General features: G+C 44.5%; 1 protein-coding gene across 1 annotated transcript in view; it reads left to right on the top strand.

Annotated features, from left to right (window-relative positions):
- akap6 (A kinase (PRKA) anchor protein 6) overlaps positions 1-22890 on the top strand; it is a 204139-nt gene that overhangs the window by 34941 nt on the left and 146308 nt on the right. The window contains exons 3-4 of the mRNA XM_070445275.1: positions 1575-1826; positions 11868-13650. Of these exons, the coding sequence (XP_070301376.1) occupies positions 1575-1826; positions 11868-13650 (2035 nt within the window). The remainder of the gene's footprint in view (positions 1-1574; positions 1827-11867; positions 13651-22890) is intronic.

Here is a 22890-nt window from a genome sequence, read left to right as displayed (position 1 = left end):
AAATGGGGCAGTATTGTGTATGATTGTGTTGTTGTAATGTGTAATTGGCCGAAGGGAATATATTTATTCAGTAACTTTTCAGTGTTCAGTACAGTATGTGAATCAGTTTCTCCTATCATCATTGCTACAGTATATCCACTGTCTGTCACTGTATATACAGTACAGAGGAGGCTGGTCAGAGGAGATATAGGAGGACGGGCTCGTTTTAATGGCTGGAATGGAATGAATGGGTATGGTACCAAACACATCAAACACATGGAAACAACGTGTTTGACTCTGTTCCATTACAATGAGCAAGTCCTCCTATAGCTCCTCCTACCAGCCTCCTCTGGTACAGTATGAGTCTGGCTTGACAGTCCAGTCCTGGCCAGGCTGGGCCAGCAGCTGTGGTGGGGAGGGGCTGGGTGGGACGGGGTCAGTTGTCATGGAGTTGTCATTGTGCCGAGACTGACCAGTTAGGTCCAGATCAGACGTGCTGTCACTGGTACTGTAGTGGAATGACTCCTCCTCATAGCTTCATTGCAAAGAATATAAGTAATTAAAAAAATATAACATTTCAATGTGAGGCTCATAGTCTCAAAGCACAGAGACACGTCGGTCTACAGTTCAATTTACAGGCCTCACATTTGGTATTCGCGCCCTATGAATGCTGACTATGTCCATGCAACCATGTTGTCAGTACTAACCATGCGCCACCTGCTTCTATTCAGGAAATGGTTAGCATTGGCTAAGAGTCATATGCTACTGTGGAAGTGGATGGTGCCATCAGTAATGGTAGGCCATGGTTGTCTATGTGTTCTCAAGGGTATCCATTTTCTCTGCAATGTGCACCATGTGTAGATATAAATACTCCATTCTTGTGAATTTGACTCATATTTTAAACATGGAACTTATGACTTAATCGTCACCTGCTTCTGCTTTTACTGTCCTGGCAGTGGCACTCACAATCCTGACATGTTTGTCTGCTCCGTATTGAGTCTGATAACTTCAAGTTTATTTCGAGATGTTTTTGTTGTTGTAATTCAGCATGTACAAAGATTTCTCATCTCAGGATTGATTTCTCTCTGGTTCTCTTAAAAGATATGTGACATGCCGAGTCCACTTCAGGGTGCGTACACTGGCAGCCTATAGATACTTTGATTGAAATGTGTACGTTTGTATTGCGTGAAAAAGTGAGCTAACAGTTACATTGGTGTTGTTATTCCTGTGTAATTACATCTGTAAGTACAGTGTAACAAGTATTGTGATACATAGTAAAAACTCGTTGTTATACTGTAAGTTTATTTTGTAGTTGAGCATATAAAAACACTTGTCTTTGTAGGAGATGTTAGGATTTCTTTCTCTCTGGTTCTCTTAAAAGACATGTTATCATAATCTAAAGATTGTTTATCCTCTCTCCCCTGTCTATGTGTTGTCTCTGTGTGTGTGTGTGTGTGTGTGTGTGTTGTGTGTGTGTGTGTGTGTGTGTGTGGTGTGTGTGTGTGTGTGTGTGTGTGTGTGTGTGTGTGTGTGTGTGTGTGTGTGTGTGTGTGTGTGTGTGTGGTGTGTGTGTGTGTTGTGTGTGTGTGTGTTAGGACATTTGCGAGGACATCTCGGGCCATGTAGAGCAGATCCACGCGTTGCTGGAAACTGAATTCTCCCTGAAGCTGCTGTCCTACTCTGTGAACATCATCGTAGACATCCGCAGTGTCCAGCTGCTGTGGCACCAGCTCCGTGTCTCTGTCCTGGTACTGAAGGAGAGGCTGCTGCAGGGCCTCCAGGACTCCAACGGAAACTACACCCGACAGACAGACATCCTCCAGGCCTTCTCCCAGGACCACGACCAGGTAAATAGTACACACAACCTCTGGTACAACACTACATGTACTACTACTGTACAGTTACACAACTATAGCTAGCCTGAACTACACCCGACAGATTTATATCGGCTACACAACCCTGGCATGCACTAGTCTACAATACACACAACAGCTTTTTGTTTGGGGGGGGGGGGGTTCAATTGTTTATTGAATAAGCATAAGTATAAAGAACACTTGTACAAAATGATAATGACAAATTAAACAATTGATTGAAAGATACGTTTGTACAGTATGATATCCAGTTCATCTCTGTTCCTCTTCGTTATTAATGATCACCAGGTCTGCAAGTTTTGGCTTGACTGGTGACATCCCCCGCGATATAAGTTAATATAGTAGACCAATAACAGAGAGTAACAAAAAACTAAAACTTAAACAAAATCACTTTTGCAGGTAAAATACATTTTAAAAAGAGAGAGTTACTAACCTCTCTGCCAATAACAGCTAGTTTATTTTTCAGATTACATATCCCAGTCCCTCCCCACTCAGGGCATGCCCAGACAGTCCTAGCAAAATTATGGCTTGAGAAATAGATTTTTTTTTCTTGTGAAAGGGATTCAGTGATTCAGGCCTCACCTTTTTTCTCATAGTTTGTGTTGGGAACTATTTGTGACTACTCTTTAAAGCAGAGATGGGTTTGAGGCTTTTTTAACTCCAGAGAGTTGAAACACAGGAGTGATGGTTGCTGATAATGGGCCTCTGTAGGCCTATGTAGATATTCCGTAAAAAATCTGCCGTTTCCAGCTACAATAGTCATGTCACGATCGTCTTTAGGAGAAAGAGAGGACCAAGGCGCAGCGTGATATAAATACATTATTCTCTTTATTAGAAGAAGACGAAACAAACACTAATACAAACTAGACAAAACAATAAACCGACGAACATGAAGCTATGATAAACAAAAGTGCAGACACAGACAACTTAGACATAGACAATTACCCACAACCTACCTAATGACTATGGCTGCCTAAATATGGCTCCCAATCAGAGACAACGATAGACAGCTGTCTCTAATTGAGAACCAATCTAGGCAACCATAGACTTACATAAACACCTACACTGAACACAACCCCATGGACTCTACAAACACCCCCTAGACAATACAAACACCCTAGACGAGACAAAAACACACAAACATCCCCCATGTCACACCCTGACCTAACTAAAATAATAAAGAAAAACAAAGATAACTAAGGCCAGGGCGTGACAAGTCATTTACAACATTAACAATGTCTACACTGTATTTCTGATCAATTTGCTGTTATTTTAATGGACAAAAAATTTGGTTTTCTTTCAAAAACAAGGAAATGTCGAAGTGACCCCAAACTTTTGAACGGTAGTGTATATGGGGGGCAGCTATGCAACAGACCTCTTAAATGGTCAATGTCGTCTTACAAGGGCAATGAAATGCTTTGTAATAGAAACAAACAAGCAAATATTTTTGGAATGAATGGTAATTCATAATGATGTGTACAGTGCATTCGGAAAGTATTCCAACCCCTTGACTTTTCCCACATTTTGTTACATTACAGCTTTATTCTAAAATTGATTAAATACAAATTTTTCCTCATCACTCTACACACAATACCCCATAATGACAAATAAAAATCAGGTTTTTAGAAATGTTTGCGAATGTATTAAAAAGGAAAAATATAAATACCTTATTTACATAAGTATTCAGACCCTTTGCTATGAGACTCGAAATTGAGCTCAGGTGCCTCCCATTTCCAATGATCATCCTTGAGATGTTTCTACAAACACCTGTGGTAATTTCAATTGATTGGACATGATTTGGAAAGGCACACACCTGCCTATATAAGGTCCCACAGTTGACAGTGCATGTCAGAGCAAAAACCAAGCCATGAGGTCGAAGGAATTGTCTGTAGAGCTCCGAGACAGGATTGGGTCGAGGCACATATCTGGAGAAAGGTACAAAAAATGTCTGTAGCATTGCAGGTCCCCAGGAACACTGTGGCCTCCATCATTCTTAAATGGAAGAAGTTTGGAACCACCAAGACTCTTCCTAGAGCTGGCCGCCCGGCCAAACTGAGCAATCAAGGGAGAAGGGCCTTGGTCAGGGAGGTGACCAAGAACCTGATGGTCACTCTGACAGAGCTCCAGAGTTCCTCTGTGGAGATTGGAGAACCTTCCAGAAGGATAACCATCTCTGCAGCACTCCACCAATCAAGCCTATATGGTAGAGTGGCCAGACGGAAGCCACTCTTCAGTAAAAGGCACATAACAGCCCGCTTGGAGTTTGCCCAAAGGCACCTAAAGGACTCTCAGACCATGAGAAACAAGATTCTCTGGTCTCAATGCCAAGCGTCACGTCTGGAGGAAACATGGCACCATCCCTACGGTGAAGCATGGTGGTGACAGCATCATTTTGTGGTGATGTTTTTCAGCAGCAAGGACTGGAGACTAGTCAGGATCGAGGGAAAGATGTACGGATATAAGTACAAAGAGATCCTTGATGAAAACCTGCTCCAAGACCTCAGACTGGGGCGAAGGTTCACCTTCCAACAGAACAACGACCCTAAGCACACAGCCAAGACAATGCAGGAGTGGCTTCGGGACAAGTCTCTGAATGTCCTTGAGTGGCCCAGCCAGAGCCCAGACTTGAACCTGATCAAACATCTCTGGAGAGACCTGAAAAAAGCTGTGCAGCGACGCTCCCCATTAAACCTGATAGAGCTTGATAATAATGGGAGAAACTCCCCAAATATAGGTGTGCCAAGCTTGTAACGTCATACTCAAGAAGTCTCGAGGCTGTAATCGCTGCCAAAGGTGCTTCAACAAAGTACTGAGTAAAGGGTCTGAATACGTATGTAAATGTTATATTTCACTTTTAATACATTTGCTAAAATTGATAAAAACCTGTTTTTGCTTTGTGATTATGGGGTTTTGTGTGTAAATTGATGAGGGGAAAAAACAATTTAATCCATTTTAGAATAAGGCTGTAAGGTAACTGTAACGATGTGCGCTGAGAGTCGGGAAGCAAGTTCAGGGATTGAGTGATTTAATAAATGAACACAACATAATACAAAATAAGAAACACGAACAACGCACAGACATGACACAGAAACAGAAACCATAACGCCTGGGGAAGGAACCAAAGGGAGTGACATATATAGGGAAGGTAATCAGGGAGGTGATGGAGTCCAGGTGAGTCTGATGATGGGCAGGTGTGCGTAACTATGGTGACAGGTGTGCGCCACAACGAGCAGTCTGGTGACCTAGAGGCCAGATCAGGAGCACACGTGACAGTAACAAAATGTGGAAAAAGTGAAGGGGTCTGAATACTTTCCGAATGCACCCTTACTTTTTAAAATCTATTTAACCTTTATTTAACTAGGCAAGTCAGTTAAGAACAAATTATTATTTACAATGACGGCCTACACCGGCCAAACCCGGACGAAGCTGGGCAAATTGTGCGCCGCCCTATGGGACTCCCAATCACGGCCGGTTGTGATACAGCCTGGATTCGAACCAGGGTGTCTGTAGTGACGCCTCTAGCACTGAGATACAGTGCCTTAGACTGCTGCGCCACTTGGAAGCTCCACAGCTACTTCCCGTGACTGTAGCTGCTGGCAAAGTAATTCAAAGCCTATACTTCATCACTCAGGATTTAACTTTCCAGTGCTACTATTTTTGCCATATTATGTTGTTATTAAAACTAAATCAGACAACCCCATAGTAGAATAGCTTACCTATTTACAGAGTTGGCTTGTTGTGTGTTCTATGCAAGATAAATATTCCTCTCCGGCCGCATTCAAGTTGCAAGAGCCATACTGACAAGCAGTAAATGTACTACAATTTGTGGGAAATCACTTTTGTAAATAGTTTTGGCAAATGTATTTTGAAAGCAGTTTTGGCCTTTGTTAAAAAAGAGGGGGATCCCAGTTTTACATTGCTACCATGTTTATTTCTCTACTCCTTCAATTGCGCGTATGGCATCATTATACAAATGCAGTTTTACAAACTGTGTTTCAAGCATGGTTATGGGGCAGCTGTGCAACAGAGCTCTTAAAGGGGCAATATCGTCTTAAAAGGACAATGTCACTGTGTAATAGAAACAAAAAAAAACATTTGTGTGAATAAATACATTCCATGTAGAAAATGATCGATAATGTCAAAAGCTGCACTGAAGTCTAACAAAACAGCTCCCACAATCTTATCAATTTATCTCTGCCAATCATCAGTCATTTGTGTCAGTACGTACATGTTGAGTGCCCTTCCCTATAATCATGCTGAAAGTCTGTTGTTAATTTGTTTACTGTGAAATAGCATTGTATCTGGTCCAACAGATACGTTTTTTTCTCCAAAAGTTTACTAAGTATCGATAGCAAGCTGATTGGTCGGCTTTTTGAACCAGTAAAGGGTGCTTTGCTATTCTTGGTAAGCGGAATGACGTTTGCTTCCCTCCAGGTCTGACGACATAAACTTTCCAGTAGGCTTAGATTGAAGAGATGAGTCATTGCACCTCAAAAAGCACAAGACGATCTCAGATTGTTCTGAAATCATTTCTGTAGTTAGAAACAGATAAGATTAGCATTCCTGAAACATTATTTTATTGAAAGATACATTGAATATTGCAAAATTAAGCTAATTGATTGCACCCAAATTGGCCAAATTAACTTTTCATTTTTAGCACCATATGGTCAGAACCTGGTAATATCAGGATGTATGATGGGAAATTAACCTAACAACTTCAATGACTGATTACTCTGAACAGTGGGGAAAACCATCACCAAATTCCCTGAAAATACATTGCATAGGTTGATTAAACAATTCTCCAAGTCGCAGCTTCATACTTCTTGTCAAACATAGAGAACTGATACTGCATACTGGCCATTGGGGTGGGCTTGTGGTGGGGGGTCTATTGGTGGCTTTTAACCATTTATTCCTCACTTCTTAATCATTATTAAGAAGAGTTTTGGGCCAGATCTGAAGTTGGATACTATATTTATTGCATATTATATGCATCCCAGAAATTGAAATGGCCAAGTTGGGTGCCATCAATTAACTTTATTTCTTAGAGTTCAAATTGTCTTTCAATAAAATAATGTTGCAGGAATGCTTATCTGTTTCTGTCTAACAACAGAAACCATTTCAGAAAAATCCGAGATGGTGGGTGTGGCTTGCTGAAATAAAATGGAAAGACCCAGATGGCAAATAGGAGTGTCAATATAGTCCGGTAACATCCTCAGTAATTCTCCATTCAAGTTGTCAGTACCAAGGGCCTCATTTATCTACGTGCATGCGCACAAAAAATACTTTAAACCTTGCGCGCGCCAGTTTTCCGCAAAGGTTGGTATTTGTAAACGTTGAACTTGACGGGAAGTATGCGTATCTTCCACGCAAATCTAAAAACTTCGAGAAAGCTTGATCAACTGTATTTCAAGCAAATATGCGTATTGTTCGTTTGGGGGATTTTTATTTATTTATTTTTATTTCACCTTTATTTAACCAGGTAGGCTAGTTGAGAACAAGTTCTCATTTACAACTGCGACCTGGCCGAGATAAAGTAAAGCAGTTCGACACAAACAACAACACAGAGTTACACATGGAATAAACAAACATACAGTCAATAATACAGTAGAAAAACAGTATATATACAGTGTGTGCAAATGAGGTAAGATAAGAGCGGTAAGGCAATAAATAGGCCATAGTGGCGAGGTAATTACGATATAGCAATTAAACACTCGAGTGATAGATGTGCAGAAGATGAATGTGCAAGTTGAGATACTGGGTGCAAAGGAGCTAAATAAATAAATAAATACAGTATGGGGATGAGGTAGTTGGATGGGCTATTTACAGATGGGCTATGTACAGGTGCAGTGATCTGTGAGCTGCTCTGACAGCTGGTGCTTGAAGTTAGTGAGGTCCAGAGTAGTGATACTGGACAGGCGGGCAGGTGCAGGCAGCGATCGGTTGAAGAACATGCATTTAATTTTACTAGCATTTAAGAGCAGTTGGAGGCCACGGAAGGAGAGCTGTATGGCATTGAAGCTCGTCTGGAGGTTAGTTAACACAGTGTCCAAAGAAGGGCCAGATGTATACAGAATGGTATCGTCTGCGTAGAGGTGGATCAGAGAATCACCAGCAGCAAGAGTGACATCATTGATGTATACAGAGAAGAGAGTCGGCCCGAGAATTGAACACTGTGGCACCCCCATAGAGACTGCCAGAGGTCCGTACAACAGGCCCTCCGATTTGACACACTGAACTGTATCGGAGAAGTATTTGGTGAACCAGGCGAGGCAGTCATTTGAGGAACCAAGGCTGTTGAGTCTGCCGATAAGAACGTAGTCATTGACAGAGTCGAAAGCCTTGGCCAGGTCGATGAATACAGCTGCACAGTATTGTCTCTTATCGATGGCAGTTATGATATCGTTTAGGACCTTGAGCGTGGCTGAGGTGCACCCATGACCAGCTCGGAAGCCAGATTGCATAGCGGAGAAGGTACGGTGGGATTCGAAATGGTCGGTGATCTGTTTGTTAACTTGGCTTTCGAAGACCTTAGAAAGGCAGGGTAGGATAAATATAGGTCTGTAGCAGTTTGGGTCTAGAGTGTCTCCCCCTTTGAAGAGGGGGATGACCGCGGCAGCTTTCCAATCTTTGGGGATCTCAGATGATACGAAAGAGAGGTTGAACAGGCTAGTAATAGGGGTTGCAACAATTTCGGCAGATAGTTTTAGAAAGAGAGGGTCCAGATTGTCTAGCCCGGCTGATTTGTAGGGGTCCAGATTTTGCAGCTCTTTCAGAACATCAGCTATCTGGATTTAGGAGATTTGGGAGATTTTTGATGCACGGGAATTATACAGTGGTGGAAAAAGTAGCCAATTGTCATATTTGAGTAAAAGTAAAAATACCTTAATAGAAAAGGACTCAAGTAAAAGTAAAATTAACCCAGTAAAATACTACTTGAGTAAGTCAAAGTATTTGGCTTTAAATATACGTAAGTATCAAAAGTAAATGTGTAAATAATTTCAAATTCCTTATATTAAGCAAACAAGACGGCACAATTTCCATATATATATATTTTTACCGATAGCCAGGGGCACACTCCAACACTCAGACATTATTTACATACGAAGCATTTGTGTTTAGTGAGTCCACCAGATCAGCGGCAGTAGAGATTACCAGGCATGTTCAATTGATACGTGCGTGAATTTGACCATTTTCCTTTCCTGCTACGCATTAAAAATGTAACGAGTACTTTTGGGTGTCAGGGAAAATGTATGGAGTAAAAAGTACATTATTTTCTTTTAGGAATGTATTGAAGTAAAAGTAGAAGTTGTCTTTACACCACTGGAATTATAATAATGGTAAACTAATAAAAACATTAAAACCTGGGCCTAATGATAAAACAGATGCATTTGCCATTGGTAAAGAGATCGCATTGCAGTATGTCGTCTGTTTATTTTACTTTTATTATATAGGCCTAAATCATAATCATATTGCAGTACATGTAGCTCCTTTTCTGACATAACTGGTTTAAATTATTCCCGCTACACAACAAATAGTAGGCTACCATTTATCAATCGCTCATTCAATATGGGTAGGCTACAGTATTGCTGTGCAATAGGATTAGGAGCGCGACATCATAGCCTGTTTCATTTCAGAGCCTACACCAAGGCAGGAGATAGAAACACAATAATGTACTGATAAACAAAATATTGAACAACAATTCGTCTTTTGCATAGAGGTGTGGGCTGTAGCATTTACTTTTGAATTGTTCTAAATTGCGCGGCCAGTGTTTGGCACTCGCTTTGCGGCATGCATTTTTAGTTTGGAAAAGTCACTGCATCATTCTTTCCACACCTCAACAGATATATGATCAAATTTGCCATTGTTTTTTTTACTATCATGTCCCAGTTCCAACATCTCCAAAACATACAGCAAATGAGGATGTTTCTATTATCATAAAAGGGGAATGGAGGGCGTTTTCCAAGCGAGGCTGTAGCACTCGTTCATGACCGCACAAATATAATATGGCTCTGATTTGTCATTGAAAACATTTGTACACTGAGTATACAAATCCAGGTGAACGCTAAGATCCTTTATTGATGTCACTTGATAAATCCACTTCAATCAGTGTAGATGAATGGGAGTAGACAGGTTAAAAGGAGAATTTTTAAACATTGAGACAATTGAGACATGGATTGTGTACGTGTGGCATACAGAGGGTGAATGGGTAAGAAAAAGATTGAAGTGCCTTTAAACAGGGTATGGTAGTTGGTGCCAGGGCACCGGTTGTGTCAAGAACTGCAACACTCCTGGATTTTTCACGCTAAACAGTTTCCCATGTGTATCAAGAATGGTCCACCACCCAAATGACATCCAGCCAACTTGACACAACTGTGGGAAGCATTGGAGTCAACATGGGCCAGCATCCCTGTGGAACGCTTTCAACACCTTGTAGAGTCCATGCTCTGATCAATTGAGGCTGTTCTGAGGGCGAGGGGGGGTGCAACTCAATATTAAGGTGTCCTTAATGTTTTGTACACTCAGTGTATATGTTACTTGCGACAGTTTGCTAAATCAATAGAGGAAGAGGCGAAACAAGAGGGAAAACTGGGACCAAAATCAGTCTTCTCCAGCAGGTGGATTTTATTTATTTTTTACTTCACCAAGCGAGGAGTTTTTCTACGGAGGTCAATGACAGTGTCGAATTTGGTTAACAAAAAATATAATTGATTATTTGCTACGTGTGTGTGGCTTATGTAATCAAATAGAAGTTTTGTAATGCTTAGGTGCATGCATGTTTTTGCTTGTTCCACACTCACTTTACAAAATAAAAAATGATCATGCTTGTCTTTCATAATTTGGTCAATTATGCATGGTTATGTAGGTTGGGTTTGTCATGTCATGTCTAAATGTTCTAATTTTGCCAATGAAAAAGTAATTCAAGTAGTTGGCAATATCAGAGGGTTTTGTGATGAATGAGCTGTGTTCGTCTTTTCGCCTAAAATGTCATTTAAGGTGCGCCAAAGTTTTTTACTATCATCCTTTATATCATTTATCTTTGTTTCCTAGTGCACTTTCTTCTTCTTTTTGCTTATTCAATTGTATGCCAAACGGAAGGGTCATCAGTTAAAGCAAGTTTAGCTAAGGTTCTGAGCAGGCCTTGTTAAATGATATGGTTACACAGACAGAACAATGGAAGGATGTGTGTGTTCACTGGATCTCCTGGCCTGTCCACAGGACATGCTGTTCTCTTCAGTCGTCCACTGGATATCCTGGCCTCTACGCTAAGCTTTTGGTACATTTTTGTTGAGGAGACTAACTCCCACACACTGTGTACATAAAACACCAGGTAAATGGAGAGAAACATTTTGAGAGAAAGAAAAAATTGCCAAGTTGCACGTCAAAGCTTCTGTCCATCCAGTGTCTTTTACATAGAGAGTGCAGTGCACACCACCCTGTGGCCCATGCAGGAATTACTACCGATGACTCCATGGATGTGCAATTTGATTTACTGTAGTATAATGTAGACTCTTAGGAGTTGCTCCTCTTTTATGTTGGAAAACACAACCCCTTTTGGTTAATTAAGAGGCAATCTGCGATTGATACATAAATGCTTTTACGTTTCATTTCATGATATATGCAGCCTTTGATTATTGAAGAGTATAACGTATAAATCCCTCATGAGCTTAGTTCAACTGTCATACCCTATCAGAACCCAAAATATCAGCTTGTTTTACTATGTAATATAAGCAATTTTAAATAAACACTGTATAGCTTCAAAACGTGGTTAAAGCTATAATTTTGATCTAATGGATGGTCAGTCCTTGTATCCATATCTTTGTCTATGAATTTGGGAGTGGTTACATTTCTCCAGCTCCATCCCTCAGCTGTTTACCAAAACAGTGGCAGGCCGGCGCTTTGTTGTTGTTTTGAACTGCAGATTGTCCATCTAAGGCATTGTAACTTGAATATTCGGAGTTAACTTAAGTGGTGTGTTAATCATATGTTTCTCTCCCCTCCGTGTGCCCCCCCCCCCAGGCTCGCCTGGATGCTCTGACCGAAGTGGACGACTGTGGCCAGCTGACCATTAAGTGCAGTCAGGACTACTTCTCCCTGGACTGTGGCATCACAGCCTACGAGCTCAGCGACTACAGCCCCAGTGAGGACCAGGAGGGTACCAGGGGACCAGGCCAGGGCCAGGATCCCCGGTGTAGCTACCCCGAGCTGGAGAGAGACTTCCCAGAGCTCATCCAGAGTGTGGATCTGCTAACCATCACGGTCAAGCAGAACCAGAACCAAGGGGTCGTCCCAGAGCAGGAGGAGGAGGAGCCAGGGACCTACATAGAGAGACTGAGAGACACACTCTGTAGCGGAGGAGAGGACAACAATCCTGCACCAGGACCCACAATGCACTGCGGTGCGCCCCAGAACGAGAGCACTCTGCTCTCCAAGCGCCCACTCCAGGGCAGCGTGAGTAACGAGGTGTCCCCCACCCAGCCCTCCCTGCCTAAGAAGCCCATGTACCTGGAGGGAGAGACTGAGACCAGCCTCAGCCTGAGGAGATCCACACTGCCTTCCTCTCTTCAGTTCCAGGCAGACCTGAGCCGGAGCACCCCCTCCCTCCTGGACCCTCCGGACCGCTCCAAGTTCTGGCTGGAGCTGGACGCTGTGTACCCCAGCAACGCCAGCCAGTCCTACAACAGCCTGCATGCAATGAACGACAGGAACCTGCAGGCCAGCAGACAGAGCGAGGCTGGACGGTACCAGAGACAGGGGGGCCCTGCTGGAGCTCACATCCCCCTGCAGAGGAGCTCCTCAGAGGCAGGGCGGGGAGGCCATTTCCCCCAAGACATCTCCCCCATCCCCATCCCCATCCCCTTCTCAGGCACTGGGGAATGCAACAGGGACATGGATGATCCACAGACAGTCAGAGACACAGACAGCCCCCTACTTTCTCCCATGAGGGGGCCCTTGGACCACGAATCCCATGACGAGGCCTCCAGCGAGGACTCCAGTCCCCTCACCAAAGCAGCCGACTGGATCATCCAGCGCCCGGGGCCCCAGGGGCCCAAGTTCCACCACCAAGCTCAAGCCTTAGCCGAAGCTAGCCCTAACCCCAGCGAGGAGCGGTGGTTCGGGTCAGATGAGTTCTTGGCTCTGCCCGCACAGCTGAAGAAGACAGAGATGCTGGCTATGAAGCTGGAGACCCTGGCCAAGGCGCTGCCCCAGAGACCCGGCCACCAAGGACACCACGAGTCCATCCAGGATGTGGACGACTGGGAGCTGACTGAGGTCAACTCAGATTGGGAGGGCGACGGCCCGGGAAGCCCCAACCCCACTGTGGGCCTCCAACAGCCCTACAAGAGGCCCTTCCGGGTGGGGATGGGGCGTTTTTCGCCGACCTCGTCCAGCGACATGGCTCCGTCCCTGGATGAGAGCCTTGAGTCGGGCCCCCTCAGTGACCTACTGTCTGAGGACGAGGCCTGGAGCTCCGGGGAGAGTAGGATGAGAGACAACAACAGGGGCTGGAGCTCCGGTGAGACCCGAGGGAGCTCTACTGGCTCCAGAAGGAGAGACAGCAACAGGTTACCGCTGCAGCCCACCACCACTACCATGGCCCCCCACATAGAGACACAGTGTAAACCCCTCATCCAACAGTTACAGGATGACATCCAGCACCACGACAACCACCCAGACATATGGGGCAAGATCGAGGTAAGGAGAGCCACAGCTTCTGTCACAAACAGTTTTACTGTGAGGATGTTGTTGTTTCAAGCATTGGTTATTCTAGTACCTGACATTTACAGTAGATGGCTCCAACGTTCATGTATCCCCAACTAGAAAGTGTTGCTAAATCATTCCTGCTCATAATGATGGTGTCTATATGAATTCAAATGTCGACACATATTGACCCGTGTGGCTACGAAAAAAAGTCTGAAAGTGTATGAACTCACTACTGTAAGTCGCTCTGGATAAGAGCGTCTGCTAAATTGCTGAGATGTAAAAAAAAAAAAAAAAAGATATTCAAAGGTCAGTTGTTAAGTGACAGGTGCAGTATTGATGAAGTGATTTATGAACAGATCAATCATTGCTGTCACCCTGCGTATGGTAATATGACATTAGTACACAACATACAAGGAAAGGTTTCTTCCACCGTCAGACGGAGGATTGAAGTTATTTGACAATGCTTTAATACCTACACATCAGAGGAGACGGTTTAACCTGCTTTTGAGGATCATTCAGCAAATTGTTGCCAAGTAGAAAGCATACTGCATTCCTGTATCTTCTGATCCAATTATTATATGTACATAATCAAAATAATCAAACTTGACAACAAACCCAGCCAGCACATCAAAAGCTTAGTGAAACACGTTGCTCGCTTGTCTTCTCTCTACTCTCACATAGAGTAGCCTCATAGAAACCACTAACCAGTGCTTTGCGACCTTCCTTCTCCTGTCTGCCTCTCATGTTAATGTCTCCCATCCAACGATGTAATTAGACCATTAGGTAAATAATGAAGAGCATGTAATCAAGTCTCTGAAGGAGCTGGGAGCTAATTGATGATTTGATGAGAGTAAGAGACCCAGGAATTCTGCAGGACAATATAACTCGAAACTAAGTGTGACCGAGCGAGAGAGAGAGAAGAGAGAGAGAAGTCAGATAAGAGAGAAGGAGAGAGAGAGAGAGAGAGAGAGAGAAGACAAGAGAGAGAGAGAGAGGAGAGAGAGAGAGAGAGAGAGAGAGAGAGAGAGAGAGAGAGAGAGGAGAGAGGGAGAGCAGAGAGAGAGAGAGAGAGAGAGACAGAGAGAGAAGAGAGACAGAGAGAAGAGACAGAGAAAAGGAAGAGAGAGAGAGAGAGAGACAGAGACAGAGCACACAGAGAAAGAGAAACACACGAGAGCACAGACCAGAAGAGAGAGAGAGAGAGAGAGGGGGAAAAAAACAGAAAACTAGAATGCTATTTGGCCCTAAACAGATAGTATACAGTGGCAGAATAGCCTGACCACTGTGACTGCTACCCAAATTTTAGGAAATCTTTGACTAGTATGTATACGAACTGTTGATCCGTAAGCCTTGCTATTGAAAAAGGCCGGCCGAAGGCAGACCTGGCTCTCAAGAGAAGACAAGCGCTATGTGCACACTGCCCACAAAAAAATGAGGTGGCACTTCCTAACCTTTGACCTAAAGCATGTATGACCATATTAGAGACACATATTTCCCTCAGATATATCACAGACCCACAAAGAATTTGAAAACAAATCCAATTTAAATTAACATCCCCCATATCTCTATTGGGTAAAATATCCACAGTGTGCCATCATCAGCAGCAAGCACTTGTGACCTGGTTGTCAACAAGAAAAGGGCACCAGTGAAGAAGAAAACACCATTGTAAATACAACCTATATTCTCTGTTAAGTTATAATTTCCCTATTTGTATCTTTAACTATTTGCACAATCATTACAACCTCTGGTATATAAGTCTTTATTCTTTTGGAACTTTGTGAGTTAATGTTTACTGTACAGTTTTTAAATATTTATTTCACTTTTGTTTTAATGATTTTTTCATACTTGCTTTGGCAATGTTAACATATGTTTCCCATGCCAATAAACCCTTAAATTGACATTGAATTGAGATAGACAGACAGACAGAAAAAGACAAGACAGACAGACAGACAGACAGACAGACAGACAGACAGACGACAGACACACAGACAGACAGACAGACAGACAGACACGTGTCCTGTTTATGCAGAGACAGACAGACAGACAGACAGACAGACAGAGTATGAAAGAGAGAGAGAGACTATTGAGCTGTCATTCTTTAACACATGAGGGGACCTCAATAGAGGCTGCTGCCTTTCAGAGATATTATATTCTCCTCCGTAGTCAGTGAACCTCAGGCCTGATGAGCCTCGGTCCTGAGTGACTCCATGGAATCCTGTTCATCCTCCCCAGCGGGTCTCTGCCATCACAGATGTCTGAATGCCATTTTCTCCACAGCCCTGGACAATGTCAATGTTGGTAGGGTTTAATAAGAGCCAACCTGTGAATCCTACCTAAACATAACTAGTACTGTATAATCCTTTAGTATCAACATTCTCCACAGTATATGATTGAAGTTATATTGAATGTTATCTGTAGTTTCAGTCGGGTCCAGTCAGTAGTTTCCCACGGTCTGTAGCTATTCTGCCATGTAAATACTCTATGTCTCAAATGGCTCCCTATTCCCTATATGCTTCTGATCAGAGCATTACGGGCCCTGGTCAAAAGTAGTGCGCTAAATAGGGAATAGGCTGCCATTTGGGACGCATTCTCAGTCTGTTGACTAGACGGTCTCTTCCTATTTATCTCCACTGTTAGTCAGTGAGTCACATAGTGAAATCTCTCCCGTTGGTAAAGCCTGATTAGCACAGTGGGGTTTTATTGCCACCTGCTGGCAGGAACGGAAAATTATGACTTTCTTCTCTTTGGGAAAAAAAGATAGAATTCACACGTCGTCTCCTCTACAATGCCCACATATCAATAGAGCAACGTGTTGTTGCATATATAATGCGTTCATTTTATGCATTGAAAAAAAGGAATTGACATCAAATGATTGTTGTTATTATTCTGTAATGCATAACCCACCTTTTATCTTTCCATTGCTTATTACTGAGTGTTAGATACTAAGGTTGCCACTTTGGCGAATACATAGGATTATATGTACAAGACAGTCAGACATCTCCATGGTTCACGTACAATCTGAGGATTAGCATATCCTCTCCTCCTTCTCCTCTCTGTATCAGGATGGAAGGCTGAGGCTGAGGCGGAAGCTGATACTGAGGCTGATGCTGAAAGAGAGGCAGCCAGGCTGGGGCTGTGAGGCTGGGGCGGAGAGAGAGATTAAGACGGGCTGGGGCTGAGAGAGAAGTTAGGGCTGGGGCTGATGCTGGGGCTGAGAGAGAGGTTAGGGCTGAGGCTGGGACTGAGAGAGAAGTTAGGGCTGAGGCTGGGACTGAGAGAGAAGTTAGGGCTGGGGCTGATGCTGGGGCTGAGAGAGAGGTTGGGCTGAGGCTGTGGAGAAGTTATGGCTGAAGTGGGAGAGAAGTTAGGGCGGGGCTGAGGACTGGGACTGGAGGGGGGATGGAGAGAGAGGTTAGGGCTGAGGCTTGGGACCTGAGGAGAGAAGTTAGGGCTGAGGCTTGGCGACTAGTAAGAGATAAGTTAGGACTGGGCTGATGCTGGGGCTGAGAGAGAAGTTAGGGCTGATGCTGGGGCTGAGGAGAAGTTAGGGCTGGGGCTGATGCTGGGGCTGAGGCTGGGGCTAGAGAGAAAAGTTAGGGCTGGGGTTGATGCTGGGACTGAGAGAGAAGTTAGGGCTGGGGGCTGAGGCTGGGTTGAGAGAGAAGTTAGGGCGTGGGCTGAGGCTGGGACTGAGAGAGAAGTTAGGGCTGAGGCCTGGGACTGAGAGAGAAGTTAGGGCTGGGCTGGGCCTAGAGAGAGTTAGGGCTGAGGCTGGGACTGAGAGAGAAGTTAGGGCTGAGGCTGGGGACAGAGAAGAGAAGTTAGGCTGAGGCTGGGGGACACAGAGAGAAGTTAGGGCTGGGGGTTGTGAGTAGGTTTGACGTATCTAGATTTTCATATCGTCCATACACCGTTTCTGTACCATACCGGGTTATACGGTTTTACCGACATGTGCAAACAAGGGGCGCTATTTAAAACAAAATAATAGATGTATGTACAGTTGAAGTGGGAAGTTTACATACACTTAGGTTGGAGTCATTAAAACTCGTTTTTTCAACCACTCCACAAATGTCTTGTTAACTAAACTATAGTTTGGCAAGTAGGTTAGGACATCTACTTTGTGCATGACACAAGTAATTTCTCTAACAAATTTGTTTTACAAGACAAATTATTTAACTTATAATTCACTGTATACAATTCAGTGGGTCAAGAGTTTACATACACTAAGTTGACTGTGCCTTAAACAGCTTGGACAATTCCAGAAAATGAAATGTGGCAGATCGGTTTAAGAAGTCTTCTCTGATAGGCTAATATTGACATCATTTGAGTCAATTGCGAGTGAACTTCTGTGGATGTATTTCAAGGACTAACCTTCAAACCTGCAGTGCCTCTTTGCTTGAACATCAATGGGAAAATCAAAAGACAACAGCCATATGATCCTCAGAAACTGATATAATTGTAGACCCACAGCAAAGATCTGGTCATACCTTGGGAGCAAGTTATTCCAAACACGCCTGAAGGCACCAACGTTCATCTAAAACGACATACCACAGTATACAGAGTAAGACAACATAGGGACCTATGAGCCAGTCTATGCTCAGCAGAAGGAGATGCGTTCTGTTCCCGAGAGATGAACGTACTTTGGGTAGCCGCACGAAATGCAACACATCAGAAACTCAATCTACAGCAACCAGGAGCTTGTGACAGATAGTCTGGACGTTAAGAACAACAGGTACTACAGTATTGATTATCCACAGTAAATGAAGTCCATATACCATCGCCACTATAACCTGCAAAGGACTACGCTTCAGACAGTCCAATAGGAGAGAAGCCACTGCTCCAAAGCTGCCAAGAAAAAGCCAGACATCACGGTTTGCCAACACTGCACCATGGGACAGATGTGCTTTTTTCGGAGACAACGTAGATCCACATATGTGGTACTGAGTGGAGAGCAGATAGAAAGTCGTCCGTTTTGGCCATTAAAGGACTCCAATTGTTTATGTTTGGAGGAAAAGGGGGAGGCTTGCAGGCCGAAGAACACAATCTTAACGTGGAAGCACGGGGGGTGGCAAGCAATCCATGTTGTGGGGGTGCTTTGCTGGCTGCAGGAGGGACCTCGGTGACTTCACAAAATAATGCGCAATCATGAGGCGAGGAAATGATGTGAGATTATTGAGCAACAACTCAGAAGACACCACGCTCACGCAGAATGTAAAGCTCGTTCGCAAATGGTCTTCCAAATGGACAATGACCCCAAGCATACTTCCAAAGTTGTGGCAAAATGGCTTAAGGACAACAAAGTCAAGGTATTGGAGTGGCCATCACAAAGCCCTGACCTCAAATCCTATAGAAAATTTGTGGGCAGAACTGAAAAGGTGTGTGCGAGCAAGGAGGCCTACAAACCTGACAAAGTTACACCAGCTCTGTCAGGAGGAATGGGCCAAAATTCACCCAACTTATTGTGGGAAGCTTGTGGAAGGCTACCCGAAACGTTAGACCCAAGTTTAACAATTTAAAGGCAATGCTAGCAAATACAAATTGAGTGTATGTAAACTTCTGACCCACCCGGGAATGTGATGAAATAAATAAAAGCTGAAATAAATCATTCTCTCTACTATTATTCTGACATTTCACATTCTTAAAATAAAGTGGTGATCCTAACTGACCTAAGACAGGGAATTTTTACTAGGATTAAATGTCAGGAATTGTGAAAAACTGAGTTGACATGTATTTGGCTAAGGTGTATGTAAACGTCCGACTTCAACTGTATGTAAGAATGCTGTTTATTGACTACAGCTCAGCATTCAACACCATAGTACCCTCCAAGCTCATCATTAAGCTCGAGTCCCTGGGTCTGAACCCCGCCCTGTGCTGTGTATGAAAGGTCTATGTAAACTTCCGACTTCAACTGTATATAAAAAAATTGGGGATGCACAAAACAATTTAGGCAACAGAGATGTTCATCCAGGAGGGGATTGAATGTCTCTGCTGTAACCAAGAAGCTTGATCTTGACATCTAGCCACTTACCTAGCAAGTCAGCAAACCAAACGCATAGCAGGAGCCCTGAGATGGATATAATTTATTTGACACATCTTAGATTTGTTATAGTTATATTTAACTATATTTAACTAGTTATAAGCAGTGGCGTAGCACGCTCCCCTGCAGCCCCTGAAAAATACTGTAGTTAATTCGAAATACCCAGGAATACGGTATAAATGGTATATTGCCCAAGCCTAGTTGTGAGGCTGAAGCTCAGACTGAGACAGAGGCTGATGCTGAGAGAGAGAGACAGCCAGGCTGAGATTGGGGCTGTGAGGCTCGGAGAGAAGCTGAGGGTGTGAGGCTGAGTGAGAGACAGCTAGGCTGAGGTTGGGGCTGTGAGGCTGGGAGAGAAGCTGAGCCTGTGAGGCTGAGAGAGGGGCAGCCAGGCTGGGGTTGGAGCTGTGAGGCTGGGGCTGGGGCTGAGGCTGGGAATTGAGAGAAAAGCTGAGGCTGTGAGAGAGGCAGCCATGCTGAGGTTGGGGCTGTGAGGCTGGGGCTGAGGCTGAGGCTGGGATTGAGCAGAAAAGCTGAGGCTGTGAGGCTGAGAGAGAGGCAGCCAGGCTGAGGTTGGGGCTGTGAGGCTGGGGCTGAGGCTGGGACTGAGAGAAAAGCTGAGGCTGTGAGGCTGAGAGAGAGGCAGCCAGGCGCACCACCTGAGATGATACGTGTCACACAGGGAGGTGATTGATTACATTAGCATGCGGGCCTCTGGAGATGACTTCATCCTCATGGCAACAGACAGCTGGCAGCTGAAGGTTCTACTGGGAGCGTCTCAGGGGCCTAGTCAAGTGTGACGCTACTGACGAGCAGAGCCTTACTTCCCTCCATCCTTCCTCTCTCTCGGTCTCTCTCTTCCTCTCTTCTTTTTTTTATCTCTCTCCTTTCTCCGCCTGTCTCTCTCTCTTTCTCTCTCTCTCTGCCTCTCTCTCTCTTTCCCTTGGAGAAGTTCGGAGGGGATAGATGGGAAGAGAAGGGATGTTGTTCATTCATGTTATTCATATGCTTTTCCTCCTGCCTGCCTGCCTGGCACATTACACTGGCCCACAAACCCATTCTGTGACACGCTAGGCCCTGCCGTTAATGCTGTTGTGACCAGAGGCTGTGTATTCATCTTGGTTGAAAGCTTTACTGGTGGAGAGGGAGGATGAAAAGGAAACGCACATAATGTCCCTGTCCTGGGGGATTGTGTTCTAGTCTCAGTGTCTGTTGATTTCCATTGACTGGGACAATTCTGCTGTAATGTACCTATCTCACTGGCTAATATGAGCAGCTTACTGCTAGCCTACTGCACGCAGACAGGACATTAATGCAATGCATTTTTTTAAATGAGAAAGAGAGAGGGAGAGAGATGCAAGCTGAGCCTGAGAGAAATATGCAAGAGAGAGAAATATGCAAGAGAGAGAGAGAGAGAGATGAGAGAGAGAGAGATACGAGATTGAGAGATGCGAGAGAGAGAGATGCAAGAGAGAGATGCAAGAGAGAGAGATGCAAGAGAGAGAGAGAGAGATGATTTTGTTAGCAGAAAAGATTCTAAAACAATTAAGAGGGCGAAATTAAATCCTGCTGTCTTGCCACCGTGTACATCCTACAATAGACTAGAGAAACAGGAGAGGGAGGATAAGATGCAGAAGAGAAAGCGAGAACCAGGCAGACAAGAGATATCAATTTAGATGAACTAAAAAGGCCACCTGTGCCTACCTTTTGTGGTCGAGTGATGACCCGCTGCTATCCCTGGTAAGGACTGTAGGGTGAGGCGGTGGGGTTCTGTGTGTCTGCTGCTGCTCAGTCTGCCTCTTCTTCTCGCTACATCACTACCCGGTCTTCTGGACCCTCCCCGCCACGGCCGCGTTGGTGGTACCCCCTGGAAAGCCACGTGGTAAGACTAAAGAACAGGCTGCCACACAGAGTTATGACGAGAAATAAAGCCTAACCCCATGGCTGGAGAACAGACACACCAGAGAGGAAGGATGAGGAAGGAGAGGAGAGGAGAGAGATGCAAGAGAGAGAGAGAGATGCACGTGAAAGAGAGAGAGATGAGAGAGAGAGAGAGAGAGAGATGAGAGAGAGAGAGAGGGAGATATGAGAGAGAGATACGAGAGAGAGAGAGAGAGAAATATGCAAGAGGGAGGGAGAAAGAGAGAAATATGCAACAGAGGGGGAGGGATAGCGTTTGTTAGTGACTGAGATACTGTAGGTCCTGGGCTATGATCAGTCCCCACTACACTAACATCACCATCCAGGCCCTGCTATTGGGATGACACTGATGCTACACCCTATGTACCAGCCTGCCAGGACCCAGCCTCATCCTGCCTCAGACCCCATCCTGCCTCAGACCCCATCCTGCCTCAGACCCAGCCCCATCCTGCCTCAGACCCAGCCCCATCCTGCCTCAGACCCAGCCATCCACAACCACATCAAAGCCTGTCTAAGAAGTCAGGTCCAAAAACGTCAATACTGGGGCTCTATCCGCATCTGAAGAGAGGTCATTTATATCAATAACTTTGATTTTCATCACTGTCAAATAATGAGCAGGAGGCCTGCCATGGAGAGTGAGAGAAATATAATCATATTGAATTCTGGGGTCATGAATGCAATTACTGAACACCACTCAATGAGTCAAGGTTTACTGCATCTATACACCGTACACCAGGGGCTGAAACACTGGATGTACAGATCTGAGGTAGTAATTACTGAAATACCACGCTAGTTACCGCCCGCGCCAGCGCCCGCCACAGTCCTTGTCTCTGTCCTTCTGCTCAGGGAGAGGAAAGGAATGCTAGGGAGGGAGGTGAAGAGAGACCGTTGTCAATCTGTGTTGGAATCAAGTTGCTTCCTTTCCTTGCCAGCGGATGGCAGTAGTCACACACCACACAGCAAGCCTCTCCTCCGTCCTCCCCTCTTTGACTAAGCACCTCTAACTGATCAAGGGCAATGTTACTGACGGGAAATCTCCCCCATCAACCCGTTGTTTGTGTGTATAAACTGATGTGTATACCCTCAACTATCAAATGTTCTCCTTTTGAAATCAAGTTTTGCCCTTGAATCAATTCACCCCAATGTTGGTAGTTTTAACTCAAGAGGTGAAATATCACTAAACAACAGGACTGGAGTCACTGCTGTAGATTGACTTTAGTGTCTGTGGATGTGTCTCTCTGTCCCTTTCTCTCTCCCTCTGTCTCTCTGTGTCGCTCTCTCTCTGTGTGTCTCTTTCTCTGTCTCTCTGTCTCTCTGTCTCTCTCTCTCTCTCTCTCTCTCTCTCTCTCTCTCTCTCTCTCTCTCTCTCTCTCTCTCTCT

The sequence above is a fragment of the Salvelinus sp. IW2-2015 genome, linkage group LG9 (genome assembly GCF_002910315.2).
Source record: "Salvelinus sp. IW2-2015 linkage group LG9, ASM291031v2, whole genome shotgun sequence".
Taxonomy (NCBI): Eukaryota; Metazoa; Chordata; class Actinopteri; order Salmoniformes; family Salmonidae; genus Salvelinus; species Salvelinus sp. IW2-2015.
This window is presented reverse-complemented; position numbering and strand designations above follow the sequence as displayed.